This window comes from Symphalangus syndactylus, chromosome 19 (assembly GCF_028878055.3).
Source record: "Symphalangus syndactylus isolate Jambi chromosome 19, NHGRI_mSymSyn1-v2.1_pri, whole genome shotgun sequence".
Classification (NCBI taxonomy): Eukaryota; Metazoa; Chordata; class Mammalia; order Primates; family Hylobatidae; genus Symphalangus; species Symphalangus syndactylus.
The window spans coordinates 59,723,356-59,743,262 of record NC_072434.2 but is presented as its reverse complement, the minus strand read 5'-3'; the positions used below and the strand labels follow the sequence as shown (position 1 = coordinate 59,743,262).

The window sequence follows — 19,907 nt, the reverse complement described above, 5'->3', positions numbered from 1 at the left end:
CTCACCTGGTCACTTGCTCACGACTGACTGACTTACATCACAACAAGGTCAGCCTTTTTGAAAGGGCTCCTGAATCAGGGTGTGCAGTGTCCGATCCTCACCCAGGTAATACTGCAATTTTCTGGGTCTCAAACAGTAGATGGATGTTGACACTAGTTTACCTTTTGTGATCTGCTGCCACCAGCTGTTGGTTTGGAGGACTCTGCAAGATTTTCTTTGCCGAGACTCAGTGGGGATAGCGCTAACTTCTGTGCAGCCAAGCGGGGGCTGGTCCGAGTTGCCATGGTTGTTCTTCGCAGGATATATGGGCTAGTCTTTCCTGTTGGGATGTCAGCAAACCCTAAGGGCAAAAACAATAACTGTCAGCACTGCTAGGTCCAATTCTATCTACAGTGGAAAAGATATTCATTAGGTGGTTTTAACAAGGATAATGCGAACTCCAAAAAATACTTTGTCCTAGCCGCTGTGGTCAATGGATTACACTTCACAGTTGCCCTGGGAGTCACCAAATTGAATCAAATAGCAGGTTTTCTCTTATTAGAAACATAGAAAACAACAATGGGAGAAGAAGAGGAAAATAACACTACACAGAAAAAATTTTTTCTGCTTCTATCTTCTATGTAGATGTTTTATTTTGCATTTTTCTAAGATCTAAAGAATGCCAGCAGGCCTTATTGTAAAATTGGGTTGGGGAAAAAAGGAGGGTATAATGGAAAAATAAAAGATAAAAAAAAAAAAAAAAAGAAAGGGGAAGGGGGAAAATGTAAAATGGTAACAGCTACTTCAGGCCAGCACTCTCATGTAGGTGGGAGAAGAGAAACTGACCTTTCTAAAGGTGATTTCACACTCACTCGCGTTGTCTCTTTCCACAGAAGGAAGTGACATGACTTTTGATGACCCAGGAAAGAAAGTCAATCCCAGGGATACTAAGAGTTAGTGTATCAACACACACTCCAGAATTGCATTCAGGGCTAACTAAAGCAGCATTTGTTTTTGTTTTTCACACTTTAACTACATATAAAAATTACCAGTGAAAGATAGATAACTATTTTTGGGCTAGAGTTACTCAGAACAATGCTTTTCAAACCATCTATGGCAAAGAATCAGTTTTGGTATTTGGGGGTGGAGGGGGTCGAAGAATTTCCAATCTGCCGTGGAATAATATTTTTGTATAGTATAATGAGAACAAATCAATAGAAAACATGATATGTGCTTGGATGTTACAAAAATATCAAGTTGCTATGAAAATTTCTAAATTCCTACTTAATTACAATACATTGCTTCAGTCAGGAACCAATAACAAACAGTTCCTAGAATGGTACCAGTCCTTTGGCCAGACCTGGGGGAAAACCAAGTTTAAAGCAACAAAACAAAAACAAAACAAAGTGTAGTCAGTGGCTCCAGCGAGGGGGCCAGCATCACGGGGTGCACCTTCCAGCTCACCTGCTAGCTAGGTCAGACATGACCAAAGGGTAGGAAACCCTGATGGGCGTCCTTGATTTAATGATTTTTTTCAGCATTCAAATAACAAATTCTAAACAGATTTTAGACAGTCATTTTTCCAATCTACCAGCTCTTTTGTTAATGTGACACAGGTAATTAGATCCTAGAGGAAAATATGTGCCTCATCCATTTAAAAGCAGACTATTGTTTACGAACACCAATGAGATTATTGCACAATAATGTAAAAAAGCAAATACTTTTGTCTTCTTATATGTGAACCATTATATGGAATTTCAAAAGAACACAAATAATTTTGTTTTTAAATTAGGCATACCTTTCTTTACAACTTCTGGAAGTCCCTCTGGCTCAAACTCAGTACCTTCCGTGTCTTCTGCAGGATGAATACCACTCATGACTGCTTTCTTGCTTTTTTTAGAAAAGGTCTCTGGGGTAGAAGGTGTTGACCCTCTACCATTCTCCCATATTCCACTGGATCTTTGCCTCTTGCCTGAAGCTTTATTTTGGCCAGATGATAACCTCTTGTCAGTAACAGAAGGGATTGGAGATGGTCCTGGAACAACCGGATCTAGCAAAGGAGACCCTCGGGAATCTTGTTTAGATTGCTGTGAACAGAGATGGGCCACTTGTGTCTCTAACATCTCTTTAGCTTTCTCTAACTTTTCATGGCTTATAAGCAAGGAACAGTACTTATCCAAGTATTCATCTGCCTCCTTGGTTTTTTCTTCAAGAGTTTCTTTCAGTTCTTTGATCTCAGTCGTTAATTCATCAACCTTGGTATCCATAACAGTACCTATCCAAAGTAAAGCAACACATCATGTGCAACTTGATGCTTCTCTAGTTAACGACGGGCATTGTGAAGCAGATAATCTTAGACGTGTTCTTTCTTTGATTTTTTTGAAGAGGTGGGGGAGATATATCTGTATATGTTCTTATAGTTCAAACAACTCTTGTTTGGGAGGTATCATATCAGATCAAGGTAGATATTCTAGTCCCGTGACATTCATTGGGACAGCTTAAATAAAATCCGCCAAAATCTCAAACTCGTATTTCAGACAACTCATTAAACGTTCTTGTAGTGCCAGTTATATGCAATCAAATAAGTTCACTTTTTACATCCTTATTTTCCCCAGTCCATTCTGTCTACCATAAGTGGATGAACAGAAGTCACTAAAGATTATGAAGCTTCTGTTGTATGGGTTTGGGAGACAAGATTCTAACAGATGACCAGGCAAATCCAAAAAAACACCCTGAAAGCATTTGAAAGCAATGAAGGGTCTGATGAACAAGGTTTAGGGGAACACTATAAATGTGGGAATCTTGGTCAACTTGCAGCTGCCATGGATGTATTAAATCCATTAGAAAAATCCCCTGAAGCCCCAATCTACCCTGAGCACTGTTTCCAACAGGGAAGACTGTTGACCCACACCCTGCCACACTACAGACCAGAGAAGCCAGTCAGATTATGCTTGTCATCATCCACACAGTAAGCACATGCCACTCCAGGGGCATAAGTGGATAAAAGTGACAAGGAGAGTTATCATTTCTTTCCTTTTCTATTTTGCCTGCACAACTAAAAATATGCCTCCCACCCTCACCTGTTCCCTTTAATTGACCCATACGAATGGACTGAGGATAACCAGAATCAGCTATTTATAAATTACCAAAGCCAATTCTGATGCCAATCTATTGACAAAGAAACCACGTAACTGGACATCAACATAAAAAACTCTTCTTAGAATGGCTCATTAGCAAAAAGTACCACCAGTTTTTTTCCATGTTTTATAGAACAGAAGATGCGATAATTCTATTTCAAAATGGCTTCATTCAGGCCAGGCATGGTGGCTCCTGCCTATAATCCCAGCACTTTGGGAGGCCGAGGTGGGCAGATTGCTTGAGCTCAGAAATTCAAGACCTGCCTGGGCAACATGGCAAAACCTTGTCTCTACAAAAAATACAAAAATTAGTCGGGCGTGGTGGCGCCTGTCTGTTGTTCCAGCTACTTAGGAGGCTGAGGTGGGAGGATCGCTTGGAGGTTGAGGCTGCAATGAGCCATAATGGCACCACTGCACTCCCACCTGGGTGACACAGCAAGACCCTGTCTCAAAAATGAAAAAAAGGCTTCATTCTGAGTCCTATAATGATCCCAAGATAAGCACAAAATTCAGAAATTGGAAAATGGATTAATGGTAAAAAATCAGCACTCAGTAATAGAACACAGCACTAAAAATAGTTCCTATGCACACACACCATGTGTTATTTCACTATTGGAAAAGAGTTCTGGCTAGCTGATGTGCATCAGTTAACACCCACCTGTTTTCTGCTTCTCCTGTGCAGCTTGAAGTTGAGAGAGTTCTTTCTGCAATATCTCCTTTTCCTCTTCCAGTTGTTTACAGGATTTGATCAACAACTTCATTTTCCCCTGGGCACGTTCATTTTCCTTCTTCAACTGATTTACATATTTTAGATTATCCATCTACAAAATAAAAATAATTCCATTTAAAACCTTGAATTTCTTTTGATAAGCATATGGAAAAATAATTATGAGACATAAGATTCATATATTGTAAATTTAAGAATTATTAGATTCAATACAAAACATCTAAAGATGCACAAATCCATTCACTTTCTCTACTCAGTTTCCTAAGTCCCCCCAGGTTGAAAATGTGGTTTTGCCATTCTCTTTCTTAGTATCACAAGTATAAACTATGGTTCCTGAGATGTCTATTAAGTGCCCACTATGTCTGTATTTATCCAGTGGGAATCACACTGGATTACTGGGCAGGGAGACAAGGAACATATTCTTGATGAGTCCAAAATTCTCAATGACAGAATTGTGTTCCCATTTGTAATCACACTGTTACAGTTTCAATACCTGCCTTGGTATTTATTTTAGCCATACCAAGTGAAAGCCAAATGATATTATAGCTCACTATACAAATTTAAATTTCATTGTGGCTCGAGTAGAAAGACAACAGAATGATGGGAGAATTGTGTCCTCATACACTTCTCAGTAGTACAAGTTCACATTCTTATTCACAATTCCCAAATCAAAAAAAAGAGCTATGAAAATGATTTAGAGGCAAAACCCAACCTGAACAGATATAAAGGTGTTTATGTCTTTATTAATTAATTAATTAATTTATTTTTAAGACAGGATCTCCCTCTGTCACCCATACTGGAATGCAGTGGCACCATCATGGCTCACTGTGTGACCTCCTGGGCTCAAGCAATCCTCCCACTTCAGCCTCCCGCATAGCTGGGACTATAGGTACCTGCCATCACAAGCAACTATTTTTTTTTTTTTTTTTTAAGAGATGAGGTCTCAATATGTTGCCCAGGCTGGTCGCAAATTCCTGGCCTCCAGTGATCCTCCTGTCTTGGCCTCCCAAAGTGCTGGGATTCTAGGCATGAGTCACCACACCTGGCCCAGTATGTATAGTCTCTATTTATCCTGCCTGGTGACAGTATCCATACATTTTACTGCAGAAATATGAATTTGATTATGCAGTATTATAGTAGATCCCACTGGGATATTATATATGGCATATGATTATATTATTAAAATGCAGAATTCTAAAACCATCTGATATGGCATCATGAATTTCCAAAGGAAGACCAAACGGCAGCAGGAGGAGGAGGGGGAATGAGGATGGGGGATGGAAAAGAACCCACATGTTGCAAGTAGATGTTAGAGCTTGGATCTCATCTTTGTATATTTCATCTTGAAATTATTTATTAGTAACGTTGCAGTAAACCTTACCCTTTCAGAACTCGCTACTTCTGATTCCAATCACAAATGAATTCAAGACCCATTTAATTCTATTTCAACAGTGCTACTTCTTTCTATTATTAAACCCAACATCTCATTTTGTAGCAGCAGAACATTATTAATTATTGTGATTTTGAATTTTACTACTTGTATTTAATTGGTAAATTTCCTTTACCTTGATAGTTGTATAAGAGCCATAAACATAATAAATTTATACCTAGTTTTCTGTTTGTATACATTCAATTAATGTCAAAATTTTTAAAATATAATCGTCTTCTAAGTAAAATATTTGCTGGAAGATATTTATTATCCAGGTTCATTATTACACACTGTGGGTATTTATCTTATGAAAAATATCTGTAGGAATGAAAACACCTCCTTTTCCAAGTAGAATTACAGTAATACCATCTTGAGACTAGTAATCCTGAGACTAGGGTTCACCTTTATTGTTCCTAAAAAAAAAAAAAAAAAAGTTCTATGATCCTTGCGTGAAGAGGAAGAGGAAAATATCCACACACATCTGCCTGACCAAGGTGCTCTGCCACACTTAGATCTCCCCATAAGCCACAGGAGAGTGAGTACGGTGACAGTGAAGTTGAAAACAGCTCATTCAAGACTTTGGAATTGCCTATCAGACTGTTTTCTATAGCTTAAGAGGCCTGCCCTCATCTGCTGTGTGGCTGGATCTTCAAATCTATCTCAAGAAGTCTTTAATATCCTCTAGTTTGAGAGGATGCATGAGGCAATGGATAGCTTACTCAAGCTATGAGACTGTAGATGACCCACTGATTTTTTTTAAAGATAACTCAGCAGAGAACTGATGAATGACATCATTTTTGACTACCATTTTCATAAAATGAAAATGAAAACATTTAATGCTATACCATTAAAATCACTACCACCTGTATAAACCATTCGAAATCATGAAGCAAATTAAAGTGAACATACCTTGGTTTTCTTCAATTCTTCCAAAACCTGAGTAGTAGCTGTCAATGAATTACTGAGCTCTTCTTTACTAGACTTTAAAAGGTCCATCTCCAACTTCTGTGAGCTGAGACATTCTTCTTTAGAAGTCAATTTCTCTCGGTATGTCTGGATTTCTACTTCATACTAGAGCAAAACAAACAAACAAAAAAAACAAAATGTTCCTTTAGCCAGGAGGCACAGCTAAAAAAAAATTGTAAGAAAAACAAAAAACGGCTGAGCGCAGTGGCTCACACCTGTAATCCCAGCACTTTGGGAGGCCGAGGTGGGCAGATCACGAGGTCAGGAGTTCAAGACCATCCTGGCCAACATGGTGAAACCCCGTCTCTACTAAAAGTACAAAAATTAGCTGGGCGTGGTGGCGGGCGCCTATAATCCCAGCTACTCGGGAGGCTGAGACAGGAGAATTGCTTGAACCCAGGAGGCAGAGGCTGCAGTGAGCCAAGATTGTGCCACTGCACTCTAGCCTGGGTGACAGAGTGAGACTCAGTTTCAAAAAAAAAAGAAAAGAAAAAGAAAAACAAAAAAAAACCCTGCCTTTCCAAGGACTATTTCGACTTTGCAACTCTCCTATTATTCTACTCCAAAATGGAAATATACCTTTTTAAAAAATCAATTGGGCCAGGCGCAGTGGCTCACGCCTGTAATCCCAGCACTTTGGGAGGCCAAGGTGGGCAGATCACAAGGTCAGGAGATCGAGACCATCCTGGCTAACACAGGGAAACCCCGTCTCTACTAAAAATACAAAAAATTAACCAGGCGTGGTGGCGGGCACCTGCAGTCCCAGCTACTCGGGAGGCTGAGGTAGGAGAATGGTGCAAACCCGGGAGACGGAGCTTGCAGTGAGCCGAGATTGCGCCACTGCACTCCAGCCTGGGCGACAGAGAGAGACTCCGTCTCAAAAAACAAACAAACAAAAAAATCAACTGATAAAATAAGAGAGGGACCTGGGGAAAAGATCGTGAAGTTAATGTGAGACCTTTTATAAGATTATATAGCATAGTAATAACCCAGAATATTGATTTTTTTTTGGAAAAAAAAAAAAAAGCCTTACCATGATCAAAATATACTCTCCAGCTCCCCCAGTAACCAAACCCCATATTTCACCTGTTTGTTTGTGTCCAAAAGCAAAGCCTGGTGTTTTTCAGCTTCATGAAGCCGTAGCTGATATTCAGCTATTTCCTCTCTCACTTTCCCTTCCTTTTCCAACTGGTCTTTATGCATGCAATCGAGGCTCTTCTTCAATTCACTATTTTCTAGCATGAGCTCCTTCAATTGATCCTAAACAGAAAAATAATAAAATCATAATACCACTTCCTCATAATTAAGAACCTGGAAATATTTTTAGGAAATAATGAGTACTGCGTGGAAAAAAATTGTTTATGGGCAAGATAAAATCTGTACAGAATAGTGCTATAATCCTTAGCAATGTATTCACTTTTAATTGTGACTTCACCTCCAACGACACTTTCCTCTGCTCCAGCCCAACCACCTCGCAAGGTCATATCCAGAGACCACAGAAACTCTGAAACCTTGAATTCAACTAAACCACTGTGGGACTACACCTTCCTATGCTTCCAACCTTGTTTATACTTCCATTGCAATAATTTCTGACCTCATCAACAGAACCACTACCATCTTCACATCAAATCCCCTCCGGACTTGCATTTTCTTCCTTGAGCTGCTTAGACTCCAGTTCTGTCACTATAAGAACTTCCTTCCAAATGCCCTCCAATCTTTTGCCCCATCCCTTCACTGTGAAGAACTGGCCAAACTCTAACCCTGGAAGCATTTGTCTTCTCCATGCCTGACCCTGAGTAGCTATCTCTGTATGTTTCTGTATGTGTAGTGTCTACTTCCTCATCTTCAATTCTTTAACCTGCTCCAATCAATTCGTCCCTGCTCTTCCTAAAAAAGCTTTTCATGGCATCATCAACCTCCATGCTGCAAATTAAAGGCACACTCTTATGAGCTCATCTCAATTGACCTCTAAGTAGTATCTGGGGCTGCTGACCACTCCTTCCTTCCTTTTGTTTTTTGTTATTATTGTTGTTGTTGTTGTTGTTGTTGTTTGGTTGGTTGGTTGGTTTGGCTTAGTTTTCTTGAGACAGGGTCTCACTGTGTTGCCCAGGCTGGAGTGCAGTAGCACAATCATGGCTCACTGCAGCCTCAATCTCCAGGGCTCAGGTGATCCCCCACCTCAGCCTCCGAAGTATGTGCCACCATGTCTGGCTAATTTTATTGTTTTTTTGTAGAAACAGAGTTTTGCCATGTTGCCCAGGCTGGTCTCGAACTTCTGGACTCAAGTTATCAGCCCACCTCGGCCTCCCAAAATGCTGGGATTACAGGCGTGAGCCACTATACCCAGCCACTCCCTCCTTCTTGAGACATTCCTTCCTCTTGATTTCCAGAACATGAGACCCCCCTGGGTGTTTGCCTCATCAAGCCTTCTCTCTGTTTTCTTTGCTGGCTCTTCTTCCTCCATCTCACCTTGTGTGCTGGAGTTCCTCCAGGCTAGGCCCTGAGCCGCCTTCTCTTCTCCATCATTTTCTACCATTCCCATAATTTCTAAATACTCCCTATATGTTGAACTAGCCAAGTGAATATTCCCACCCCAAACCTTTCCTACTCCCTCCATACCCTTCCTACCCCTCCAATCTTTGTGCATGTCATTTTCCATCTGGCTCCAGCCATAATGGCTTCCTTTCAATTTCTAAAAAAAATACAAAGATCTTTCTAGTCCCAGAGTTTTGACCACACTGCTCTCTAGACCTAGAAGTCTCCCCCGCTCTGCCTGGTCGTTGCATCGCTGACTCGTCATCTTGCAGGTGACATCTGCTGACCACCCTATCTAAATCTGCTGACCACCCTATCTAAATTAGGTTGTTTCCTACCCTGACACCCCCACATCCCAATTATTCCAGAGCAAAGAATATTATTTGTTTCCTTTATAGTATGTATCCGCTTATGATTGTTACATGTTGCCTATTTCATGATTTATTATGTGTCTAGACTGTAAGCTGCATGAGTGCAGGAAACACAGGATAGGTATGGTTCAACAGTCTATCCCCTGACCTTACTAAGCACTTATTATTTACAGAATGAATAAATGAATGAATAAAGCCAATGCAAACTAACACACTCATATGTAGGGGCCTGAGGCCAAACTACTCCTCTCAGTAGTGCCTATACATGAAATACAATAATGACGCACTTGGGAGACTCCCAAGCTACTCAACACCAAAAGAGATTTCAGCAGACGCAATACACAAATATCATTCAGAGGAACTTCTTCCACGCAGTATGGCCAGAATATTGTCTAAGTCCATTCCTGAGATTCAATGCCAAAACCTTTCCATTTTCATAAATACTATATTTAAAGAAAAGAACAAATTTCTCCAACTCTTTATACAGAATATTACATATATCATTTCAAATTTCTTGATTATTCAGGGTCACAATCATGACTATCTTATTTTGCTGTTCTTTAAATACTACTCAGGGATGAAGTTGCATGAGGACTAAACAGCTATAGGGACGTTTATAATTTAATCAGGTATGACAAACAGGTTTCATTTCATCTGCCAGCTCTCCCTGCATGGTAGCAGCTACCCAGGACACAGTGTTAGGAGACTCAGGAAAAGGGGAGGGTATGAATTAGTAATATCTACTATGGAAATGGCAGTGGGCAGTGGCAGCCCAAGTGCTATAGAAGGGCCACATTAACCCTGCCTAAAACTGTGACTTTAGTCCTGTTACTTTGTTAGTTCTTAGCAGATTAATGAATGTGTTTCTAGCAACATTCCAGCCCTGTAATCTGTGGCAAGCTAGGAAGGCAGATAAACTTGCTGAAAGCGGCATGAGATCTACTTCTGTTGTGCGTTAATGTGGTACAAGGGTCCTCTTCTATGAAAACGTATTTGGGCTCTGAGACAGATATTTTCATGTGTTCAGAGGCTTCTCACGACTCCTTGTGGGCTCATGATAGTGCTGGATGGTAGAGATTACTACAAATCTGATTATGACATAAGCACAGGGTTATTTTTTTCAAGAGCTAAAAATAAGTTAGGTAAACAACAGAAGGTCTTATAGAAACCAATAAGGAGAGTGTGCACAATGAATTAACAGATCATAATAACATTTGTCACAAAGAAACTTACTTTGCTGCTCTTTATTTCTTCCAACAGCAGCTGTAACTCTCCAGTTAGCCTATTTTTCTCTCCACTGAGTTCTTCTTGCAGCTCTGCTGTTTTCTGTGCCATCTCATGCATTTCCCTCTGCAGCTCAGTTTCCTTTGCAGTCATTGTGTTTACCTGAAATTTCATCTTTCATTAGAATCTGCTTTTTGGTGGTCTGTTTTGATCAGATTGATCACTCTGATACAGCATATTCATGCCATTTATTTTAGCCTTCAATCATAAAATGGAAGCTGGCTAATCCCCCCTTTACTAATCCACTCAACTCAACATTCTCAAAACCTACCAGTAAGCTTACCTTTTCTTCCCAGAAAAGATTGAATAGAAGAATAGCAATAAGGGAAGGAATGACAAGGAAAGATAATATCCCTAAGTCTTAAAATCTTTCACAAAGGTATTAATTTGAATTAAACTTAAACATCAGAGATTATCATATCAGGCAGTATCTTATCAGTTCTTGGATCTCTACTAATCCCCCAGTGCCATACTAATCTGCAATAAACATGCTTATGATTAGTGAAAAACAGTTAAAAAGCTATTGTTTGCATTTGCCCCTTGAAGTGAAACAGCTTGGTATGGTTTGTCTCATCATCTCTATACTGACTGCCATCTCTTGCAAGGTATACAAAACCCCAAAATTCTTAGAAAATACAGGGCGGAGATGAATTGCATTTTGTGGATACTCCTTTTTTTCTTTAATATTTGTTCAGCAAAAATTAAGTGTGACAAAATCACTGTCCTAGATCACTAAGTAAGCTCACTGGGCCAAAACTTAATTTTTCTTTAATAATTGAGCCTCTTGATGGCAGATCTTCCCTTTAATCATCAACCAATACAATAGAAGACTGCACAAAGAGAAGGTATAAAAGAGGGACTGAAAGCACGAAATCCCCAAACACACCCTAGAAGCCATGAGTGCTCTGTTGGTTATAAATCTATCAGTATCTTTAAAAGTGCTTTGTCCTAAAGGCAAAAAAGACACAGTAAGGCAGGCAGATCCTTTCTGATCCTAGATAATGTCTGTTACACTCTCTATAGCAGTGAGTCTCAACTGGATATGGGGAGGCCACTATTTTGATGTACTCTAAGAAAAGGAAATATAATTAGAACAAGGAACTGTGCAAAAACCAAAGCTTTGCCCATATGTAGGTGCCACATTAAAAACCTGGTCCAATCCATGAACATGCCCCCAAAGAATCAGCCAGAATAGTCACTACTGCCAGAGCCAACTCAGTGTTTCTGCAATTCAAGACCCAGTAAACATAAAGCCTTTACAAAGTTTGGTCCAATATAGCAGACACTGTCTAGAAGTAAATATAATTCACAGTGTCTAGAAGAAAATATGGTTTCCTGCCTCATGACTACATATTTCAACATAAACAGATATAGCCACTTACTTTTTCAACAAAGGACATTTTGTCCATTTTTGTCAATTCAAGCTCATTCTCTAGATTCTTGTAAGAACTCTGCAGCACTTCTAATGTGTCCTGCAAAGAGGCATTTTTGGATTGTAGCACTTGGATCTTCTGCTCCAATTCCACTGTCAGATTTCTCAGTTCCAAGTTTTGCTCCTTCCAAAGTTGGTGCTCTCCTTCCACCTGGGACAGTTTAGAGACAAGGTGCTCTTGGTCTTGAATTTGATTTTGTAGTCTACTGATTTCTTCATCCTTCTTCTCTAGTTTCTGCTTGCCGTCTTCTACTTCTTGAATGAGGCCATTCACTGAAGATTGCAAAACAATATAATTATTTTTGGCCTCATCACGGCTTTGTAGCAACTGAGCCTTCTCAAGTTCAAGACACTCTACTTGACTACTAAGATTCTGCTCTTTGGCTTTACAGGCCTCTTGATCATTATGCAGGGCTGCCACTCTCTCATTGAGCTCTTTTAATTGTGTTTGAAGCATCTCCATGGCAGTGCTTGATTTTTCTTTCATCTGTACTTTCTCTTGCTCTTTTTCTTGCAAAATATTTTCAAATGACGAATTTATTATTTCTAATTCAGATATTCGCTCTTGTTCTCTTTGTAATTCATTTGTCAGATTTTCTTTTTCTGACCTTATAGTAACAAGATCTAATTCCAGATCTCTCAGACTTTGGGACATCCCTTCTATTTTTGCTTTTAAGGTCTCTACCTCTCCTTTGGAATTCTCTGCCTCAAGAGCTGCATGCTCTTGGTTTGTCCTGGCTATCTCTAACTCTCTTTCAAGGTTCTCCACTCTACCCTTAAGTAAATCTGCATGATGCTCACTTTCCTTCAGTTGTTCTAAGACACAGAGCTGCTTCTTTTCATCAGCTTCTAGGCGGGCTCTCAGCTTTTCAATGCTATTTCTCAGCTGATGCTCTTCCTCTATTGGTGGGTCTAGACTGTGTTCTGTGGCCTTCATAATTTCTTGGTCACCACACAAGGCTGCTACTGCCTCATTTAGCTCCTTTAACTGATTCTGAAGCATCTCCACTGCAGTTTTAGATTCTTCTTTGATCTGTATCTCTGCTTGCTCCTTTTCTTCTAACAGACTTTTAAATGAAGAGAGTAACTTATCTAGTTCTGACACCTGACCTTGTTTTTCTTGTATTTGTTTTGTCAGATTTTCTTTTTCAGACCTTAACGTGACAAGGTCTAATTCTAAAACTTTCAGGCTTCTGGCCATCTCCTCTATTTGTGTTTTTAGAGTCTCTACTTCTGCTTTGGAATTCTCGGCATCAAGAATCACTAGCTCCTGGTTTTCTTCTGACATCTGCAATTCCCTTTCAAGGTTCTCAACTTTATCCTTAAGTGAATCATTCTCCCGCTCGCGTTCTTTCAGTTTCTCTGTGACGAGCAGCTGCTTCTTTTCATCGGCCTCAATGCGAACTCTCAGTTTCTCGATGCCTCTTCTCAGCTGATGCACTTCCTCCTGCGTTGAGCTCAGCCTCAATGCAAACTCACCTTTCTCCACCAGTGCGGCCTCCAAGGCCTTGGAGACGTTCAGCTTTTCATAATCTGATTCACTCAGTCTGGCCTGCAGGCTTTCAGATTCCTTGACAAGCAATTCTTTCTCTTTATTCAATTGTGCAATTTGGTTTTCCAGCTCACATTTTGTCAAAGACAGTGACTGTGAGTCCTTTTCCAAACTCTGCAGCTTTTCCTGGAGATGAGTTTTATCTTTTAACAGCTCATTCACATCAGAGGACAAAGTCTGAAGGAGCTCTGTCTTTTCCTTCACCTCTGCCTCCGCCACCTGAATGCAATGGAGACACTCACTTTGATGAGACTCAAGCTCTTGTGTTTTCTCCTTCATTTTTTCAGACAACTGATCCAGTTCTATGGTTTTTTTTGACATAGTATCTAATTCTCCACGAAGCTGGTTTCTCTCACTTGTGACCACTGAGAGTTCTTCTTCAAGGCAGACAATAACCTTCTGCTTATTTTCATTGTCTTTTTCTAAACATAGCTTCTCTGTTTGAACGACCTCTAAGTCAGCCTCCAGGGAGAGGGCTTGATGCTCAATGTTAGCTTTCTCAGATCTGATCCTCCTCAGCTCATTTTCCACATCAAGAAATCTCTCTTTCCAGCTGTCATTCACCTTGGCTACATTATCTTCAATAACTTCACGTGATGATTTATCTGCATGCATTTCTAAATTAGAATTGAGGCCTTCAGAAGTTTCTACTCTCTGGAGTAACTCCTGGTTATCACAAGAAAAATATTCCAATTTTTCACTTAAATCTGAGTTTTCTTTCTTAAGTTCCTCAACTATTTTTTCCAATTCTATGCATGCTTCAATTTTGGTCATTAGTTGTACCTCCTGTAAATGGAGTTTTGAGTCTAATTCTTTCATTTCATTTAGCAAACTTTCAACTTTTCTGTCATGGTCCTCTATCACATGAAGTAATCTCAAATGCTCATTTGATGTCTCTTTTACCCGCAGCTGAAGATTTGGGATATTTTCCTGATTCCCCAGGAAATCCATAGGTACCAAAGCATTAGGACCAGAAAATGACAATTCAGAAATGCATTCTGAAGAGCCCTGGGTTTTGTCTTCCCCTGGAGGCTCATAATTGGTGTCTGGGGACTGTTCCCCAGAGCACTCTCCTGTGAGTTTCACTGCACCAGTCTCAGTTATTTTCTCAATGTCTAGGTTGAGGTCCTGCTGAGCATCTTTATCACAAATCTGATGAACATCATGCTTTGGTGTTCCTTCTGTAGTTTCTGAAGTATGTTCTTTTGATATGTCACAGCTCTCATTTCGGCCTTGAATAGCCTGTAATTATAATACATAACAAGCATGCATTTTATTTTTCAAAAAGAATCAAAATAGAATAGACTTAGTTATTACTTTTTAGAAACTGATGCGTGGCCTCTGCTAAACACATCTCTTAAAGTGGTGTATTTCCCACTACGTCTTCCTCTCTTCATTCAAATGCTCAACATAATTATACATTCAGTAAGTGGCCCCTATGGGCAAGATACTGGGGTTAGGCATTTATCTTGAAGACAAACCCTTCGGCTCAATTACAATTTGTAATGTATTTAAATTTCATATTTTTTCCTTGCTAAGAATATTCAGGTAGCCTAAATATGAAATCTCTTTGTAATTATTAAATAAGAGGCTAACAAAATGCTCAGCTTCCACCTTTAGTATTTATGATATTCTTTAATAAGGAAGTGAAGTTTCATAACCAGATTCCCAGTCCAAGGACTTAATCCCCAATCCAGCACTTACTGTACATTATTGGATAAATTACATATTTGAGCCTCACTTTCCTCTCATCTGTAAACTGGGGATCTGCTGTTGTGCCTACACCTGCCATCACCTCACCATGACCTGCCTTCTCTACCTCACAGAGACAGACAGAAGAAATCAAGTGACATGCATACACTATATAGCATTATTAATTAAGCTAGCAGGCTAGAAAGGACAAAGTTACAAGCAATTAAACAAATATGTATTCAATTTTTTTAAAGTCCTTTTAAATGACTTATACCAAATCATATTTTTGTACCACAGTAAATTGTTAGAGAGAAAACTGTTTAGTAATACATAAAGAATCTCCTGTATTTAGTTTCATGATGATAATGCCATAACATCAAAAATAATCTGAAAAGTGCGAGATTAAAAATTTACATTATATTACCATTCATAAGTTCTTATTTAAGTATACTTTATTAATGCACAAAGGGTGGAAACACACATTCTAAAGACTTTCTGACTCCATAATATAATTTTCTCCAGACTTTAAAAACATCTTTAGTAATATTCTATATAATGCTATGTAAATCTAATCCCTATAGAAATGTATTCCTCAAATAAAGTTTACTCATTTTCCTCAAGTTCTGGTTTGTTTTGAAAACATTTTGGTATATTTTATTTCCTTGAACCCTAAAAATATTTTAACTTAGGTCTAATGTACATTTCAATTAGACAAACATTTACTGAGTGTCTACTAGTCATGTAAACCAAGAAATGGCATTTAAATCCCAGGTACTTACATCTTCTGTGTCGATGCCAAGCAAAGACCGAGAACTTAAGTCCAGACCTTGTAGCTGGAGTCGTGCTACTTCCAGCTCAAGTGACAGTTGTTCCGTCTGTTTCTTTTCTGCCGCCAACTTGGACTCCATCTCCAGAGTCACACTTGTCAGCTTCTGTTGCCACTGTTCATTTTCCGACAAATACTGCTTCCTAAGGCAGTCAAGCTCTTGCCTTTCAGAACTTAATAACTGTTCGAGCTCTTGAATTTCCTTATTTTTCATAATCCCTTGACTTTCCATTTTCTCTTCTAGCTTCTCGAGGGACTGCCGGTACACCTCACAGAGGCACTCAAGCTCTTCAACACCCTTCGCTGGGGCCGAAGGGGTTTCTTTCTTGGTCAGATTCTCCTCCTCCAGACTGCTGCAAAATACTTCATCTACACTGCACTGGTTTGCTGAAACAGCCCCTTCTAAATTACTCAAAAGAGACATTTCTCCTGTCTGTTCTAAAAGAGCTTTGTAAAAGGAGGAGTCTCCCAAACTGCTAAGACTAGAGCTGTCAGGCACACAAGAGGATGACGGGGATGGAACGAGCCCCTCCTCCAAGCCCAGCTGCATCTCCTTCAGCAAGTCACCTTGAAAGTTTCTCAGATTCGTTGACAAGATCAAATTTTCGGCCTTTAATGAGTCAACATAGGTCTGCAGCTCTGACATTTTAGAGCTCATCTGACAGTGCTGATCATGTAAAATTTTGTGTTCACTTTGTAAAGATGAGAATTTCTCTTGCAACTCGGCAAAGTGCATTTGAACTTCTTTGTTTGACAATGTCAAGTGCTCGTAGGAATTACTCTCATCCAATGGAGCCAAAGACACAGGGTGCTGTTCATTTGGTTGTTCACCAAATTCACCTCCTGGTATGTCTTCCACTAACTCACCATGGAGAAGACCACTGTCATCATTTAATATTTTAACTTCATTTACTAGTTTCCCTACCTCTTCTGCCATTTTCCTAGTTGCTGTGATACATTCTGACCTTGAATCATTCAGCTCAGTTACTAGTTCACACTTTTCAGCCTGCAGTATTTCACATATTTTCTCTAGCTCATTCAGCTTGTTCATTGCTGTTTGCAGAGGGCACTGAAGGTGTGCATTGTCGTTTTGACTTGTTGACAACTCATGAAGCACTGAAATATACTTTTCTTCTGCATCTATTTCACAGTCTTTAAGGCCACTAATTTCTTGTGACTGCATGTCTTGCAAATTGCTGGCTTCGAGATCTCCTCTAATTGTCTGTAATTCATGCTGCAGGCACTCCTTCTCCTTCTCACTTTCCTGAAGTTTTAATTCCATATTTCTTAGCATAGCTTCTAATTGCACCAAATGCGCATTATAACTCTCCAGAGAAATTTCTTTAACTTCAAGATCCATCTGAGGTTTAAAATTACATTGATTTCTCTCACTCTCTCTTTCTTTCACAGAGTTCCTAATTGGTTCCGATTCTAGATTTTGACATTCATGTTTAGTCTCCATTACCTTCATCAGCTGTTCATTCTCTTGTAATAAGTCATTAACTTCCTTTTGCATTTTGTTTTGTTCTTCCTTTAAAGTCATGATTTCTTGCTTTAAACCATCAGCCTCGCTCTTAGAATTGTTTTGGTTATCTGTCATCTCAGATCTCAGAGCTTGCTGCACTGTCTCCAACTCCAGCATCAGATTCTGATTTCTTTCTTCAGCAAATGCTAATTTTGTTAAGAATTCTTGGTGTTCCTTTGCAAATGCTTCCTTTAGCTGTTCCAACTCATTTTTTCTATTTTCACAAAGACTAGTGCATTCATTTAGCAAGCATTCTAATTTAGAGTTCTTTTCTTGTGCTGCTTTGTATTTTTGACTAAGATCCTCATATGCATTTCCGGTTTCTTCACATCTTTGTAGTAAAATAAGTTTTTCTTGCTTGTACTGATCAGATAACTCTGAAATGCTTTTTTCCCTTTCATCTATATAGTTTGCAAAACTCTCACTTTTCTGGATTAAGTTCATCTTCTCTTGATTTAAGGATGCATTAATTTCCTTGAGGCTCCCATTCTCTTGGGTCAGCTCTTCAATTTCTCTTTTATTTAGAGAAATGATGGAACTCATTTCTTTCTTCTCCAAGCTTAGGGTTTCAGATAAAAGTTGTAGCTCCTTTAGAGAGTCTTCAAGTAGATGGTTGCTCTTTTTTAATTCTTGAATCTCTGCCTGCTCAGTTTCTAACTTATCATTTAAAAGTTGCAGCTCTTTTTCCTTGTTCTCAAGGACACTTAAGGTTTCAGCAACAACATTCTGGTGAGCAGAAGTGTCTTCCTGTAATTTACTAATGCGCTGACTTGTTTCAGCCACAAAACTTCGATGCATCTGTTCTGCTTTCATGAGATTTTCTTCTATTTCTCCTTTGATTTGCACCAACTCTTCATACTGCTTTTGCAGGTCTGAGTTCATCTGTTTTTGAGATTCTAATGAAAATTCAAGTGAATCAACTCTATTTTGCAGGATGGCAGAATTTTTTGGACTTTGATCTGCTTCTAAATGACATTCACTCCTCTCTGAAGGCATGCTTCCTTGTTCTCCAATTATATTTGCAAAAGAATTATGCATGGCAGGCTGCTGATCAAAAGCCAAAAGACTTCTCTGATGATCTTCATTTGTCACCAGAGAAGCATTTTGGGATTTTAGCAGATCCCTGAGGCTCTCATATTCGGCATGCAAGTCTTGGTAACACCGGTCTTTGTCCATTATTTCATTTGACAGTAACTGAAGCTTGTGTTCTAGATCTTCAACTTGCCCAGTAAGCTGAGAAGTCTTCAAACACATATTTTCTATTTCCTTCTGATGTTTCTGATCTGAGAACTCAGCTTTCTGCTGTAGCTCCACATAAGCTAGTTTCTGGGTCTCTACCTCCACTGACTTACTGTCTATCACGTTGTGAAGGTTTCTGATCTCGACACTTAGGTTTTCTCTGTCCATCTCCAGCATTCTTACTCTCTCATTGTATTCATGACTTTTTATTTGCTGTGTCTTCAGACAAGTTTCCAAGTGATTAATTTTACTCTGCAAGTTTTCCTTTTCTGATTCCATCTGAGTTAAAAGTTTTTCATTTTCACTTTTCCAACAAGAAAACAGAGTTTTCTCTTCTTTCAATTCTTCATATTCTTTCTTTTTTAACTCCAAAGCACTCAGCAAGGCTTTGGACTCTTTCTCTGTCTTGCTTAACTTATCATTAAGTTGTTCAATGTGATGTTCTCTTTTCTTCAAAAGATCTTGAGAACAATCTCGCTGCTTTTCCAGATCAGCCACGGCAAGCTTCAGTTTCTCTAAAGTCAAGGAGTTTTCTTGCTGATTTATTTTTTCTTGAAGATCTCTTAACATGGTTTCCTGAGAGGTATTCTTTGCTATTTAAAAATAAATAAATAAAAGTTGTCAATGTTTGTAATAAATGTTTATTCTACAGAAATGCTAACGCCTCCCCGCCCCCGGCAAAATCCAAACAAACTAACAACTACTCAAGCCCTGGAAAAACTGGCATTATTGCCTGGGTACCTCCTAGAAAGTGGATCACTTGGTAATTATCTTATATAAAAACAATGAGAACAATGGTCATCTTAAGGAGAGTAACACATTTGTTCATCTTCTTTCTAGCAGCTTAAGAACGTGTTATTGAATAAAATACCAAGGGATGATTTTCCGAAGCACTGTTTCTTTTCTTTGTATGTGTTTATATATGGGTGTATTTTTACCATCTTTTCAAATATTTATTCCAAGAGAGAAAACTGGGACAAGAACAGCACTGAAATGGGAACATCCCACTTCACTGTAGAGTAATTCTGATGTCTCAGAAAAGTAAATAAGTACTCCACCATTTTAGCCAAAACATCCACAGGATTAGACTTAAGTAGAAAGGAGCAAATGATGCCATATATCAGTAATTCTCAAGGCCTATATGTGAATATTCCTGAGGAACATTATCACCCCCATCCCAGCCCCTCATTGTAAGGGTGGCAGTGTCTATGAA

At 39.2% G+C, this 19,907-nt stretch overlaps 1 protein-coding gene across 9 annotated transcripts in view; it reads right to left on the bottom strand.

Moving 5' to 3' along the window:
- The window catches only part of CENPF (centromere protein F), a 140,806-nt gene that overhangs the window by 86,332 nt on the left and 34,567 nt on the right, over positions 1 to 19,907 (bottom strand). For all 9 annotated transcript variants that reach the window (XM_055233713.2, XM_063613910.1, XM_063613909.1 and 6 more), the window contains exons 12-19: positions 15,884 to 19,287; positions 11,811 to 14,654; positions 10,378 to 10,530; positions 7,325 to 7,498; positions 6,182 to 6,343; positions 3,775 to 3,937; positions 1,778 to 2,254; positions 162 to 340 (exon numbers count right to left, since the gene is read on the bottom strand). In XM_055233713.2, coding sequence (XP_055089688.1) covers positions 162 to 340; positions 1,778 to 2,254; positions 3,775 to 3,937; positions 6,182 to 6,343; positions 7,325 to 7,498; positions 10,378 to 10,530; positions 11,811 to 14,654; positions 15,884 to 19,287 — 7,556 coding nt within the window. The remainder of the gene's footprint in view (positions 1 to 161; positions 341 to 1,777; positions 2,255 to 3,774; positions 3,938 to 6,181; positions 6,344 to 7,324; positions 7,499 to 10,377; positions 10,531 to 11,810; positions 14,655 to 15,883; positions 19,288 to 19,907) is intronic.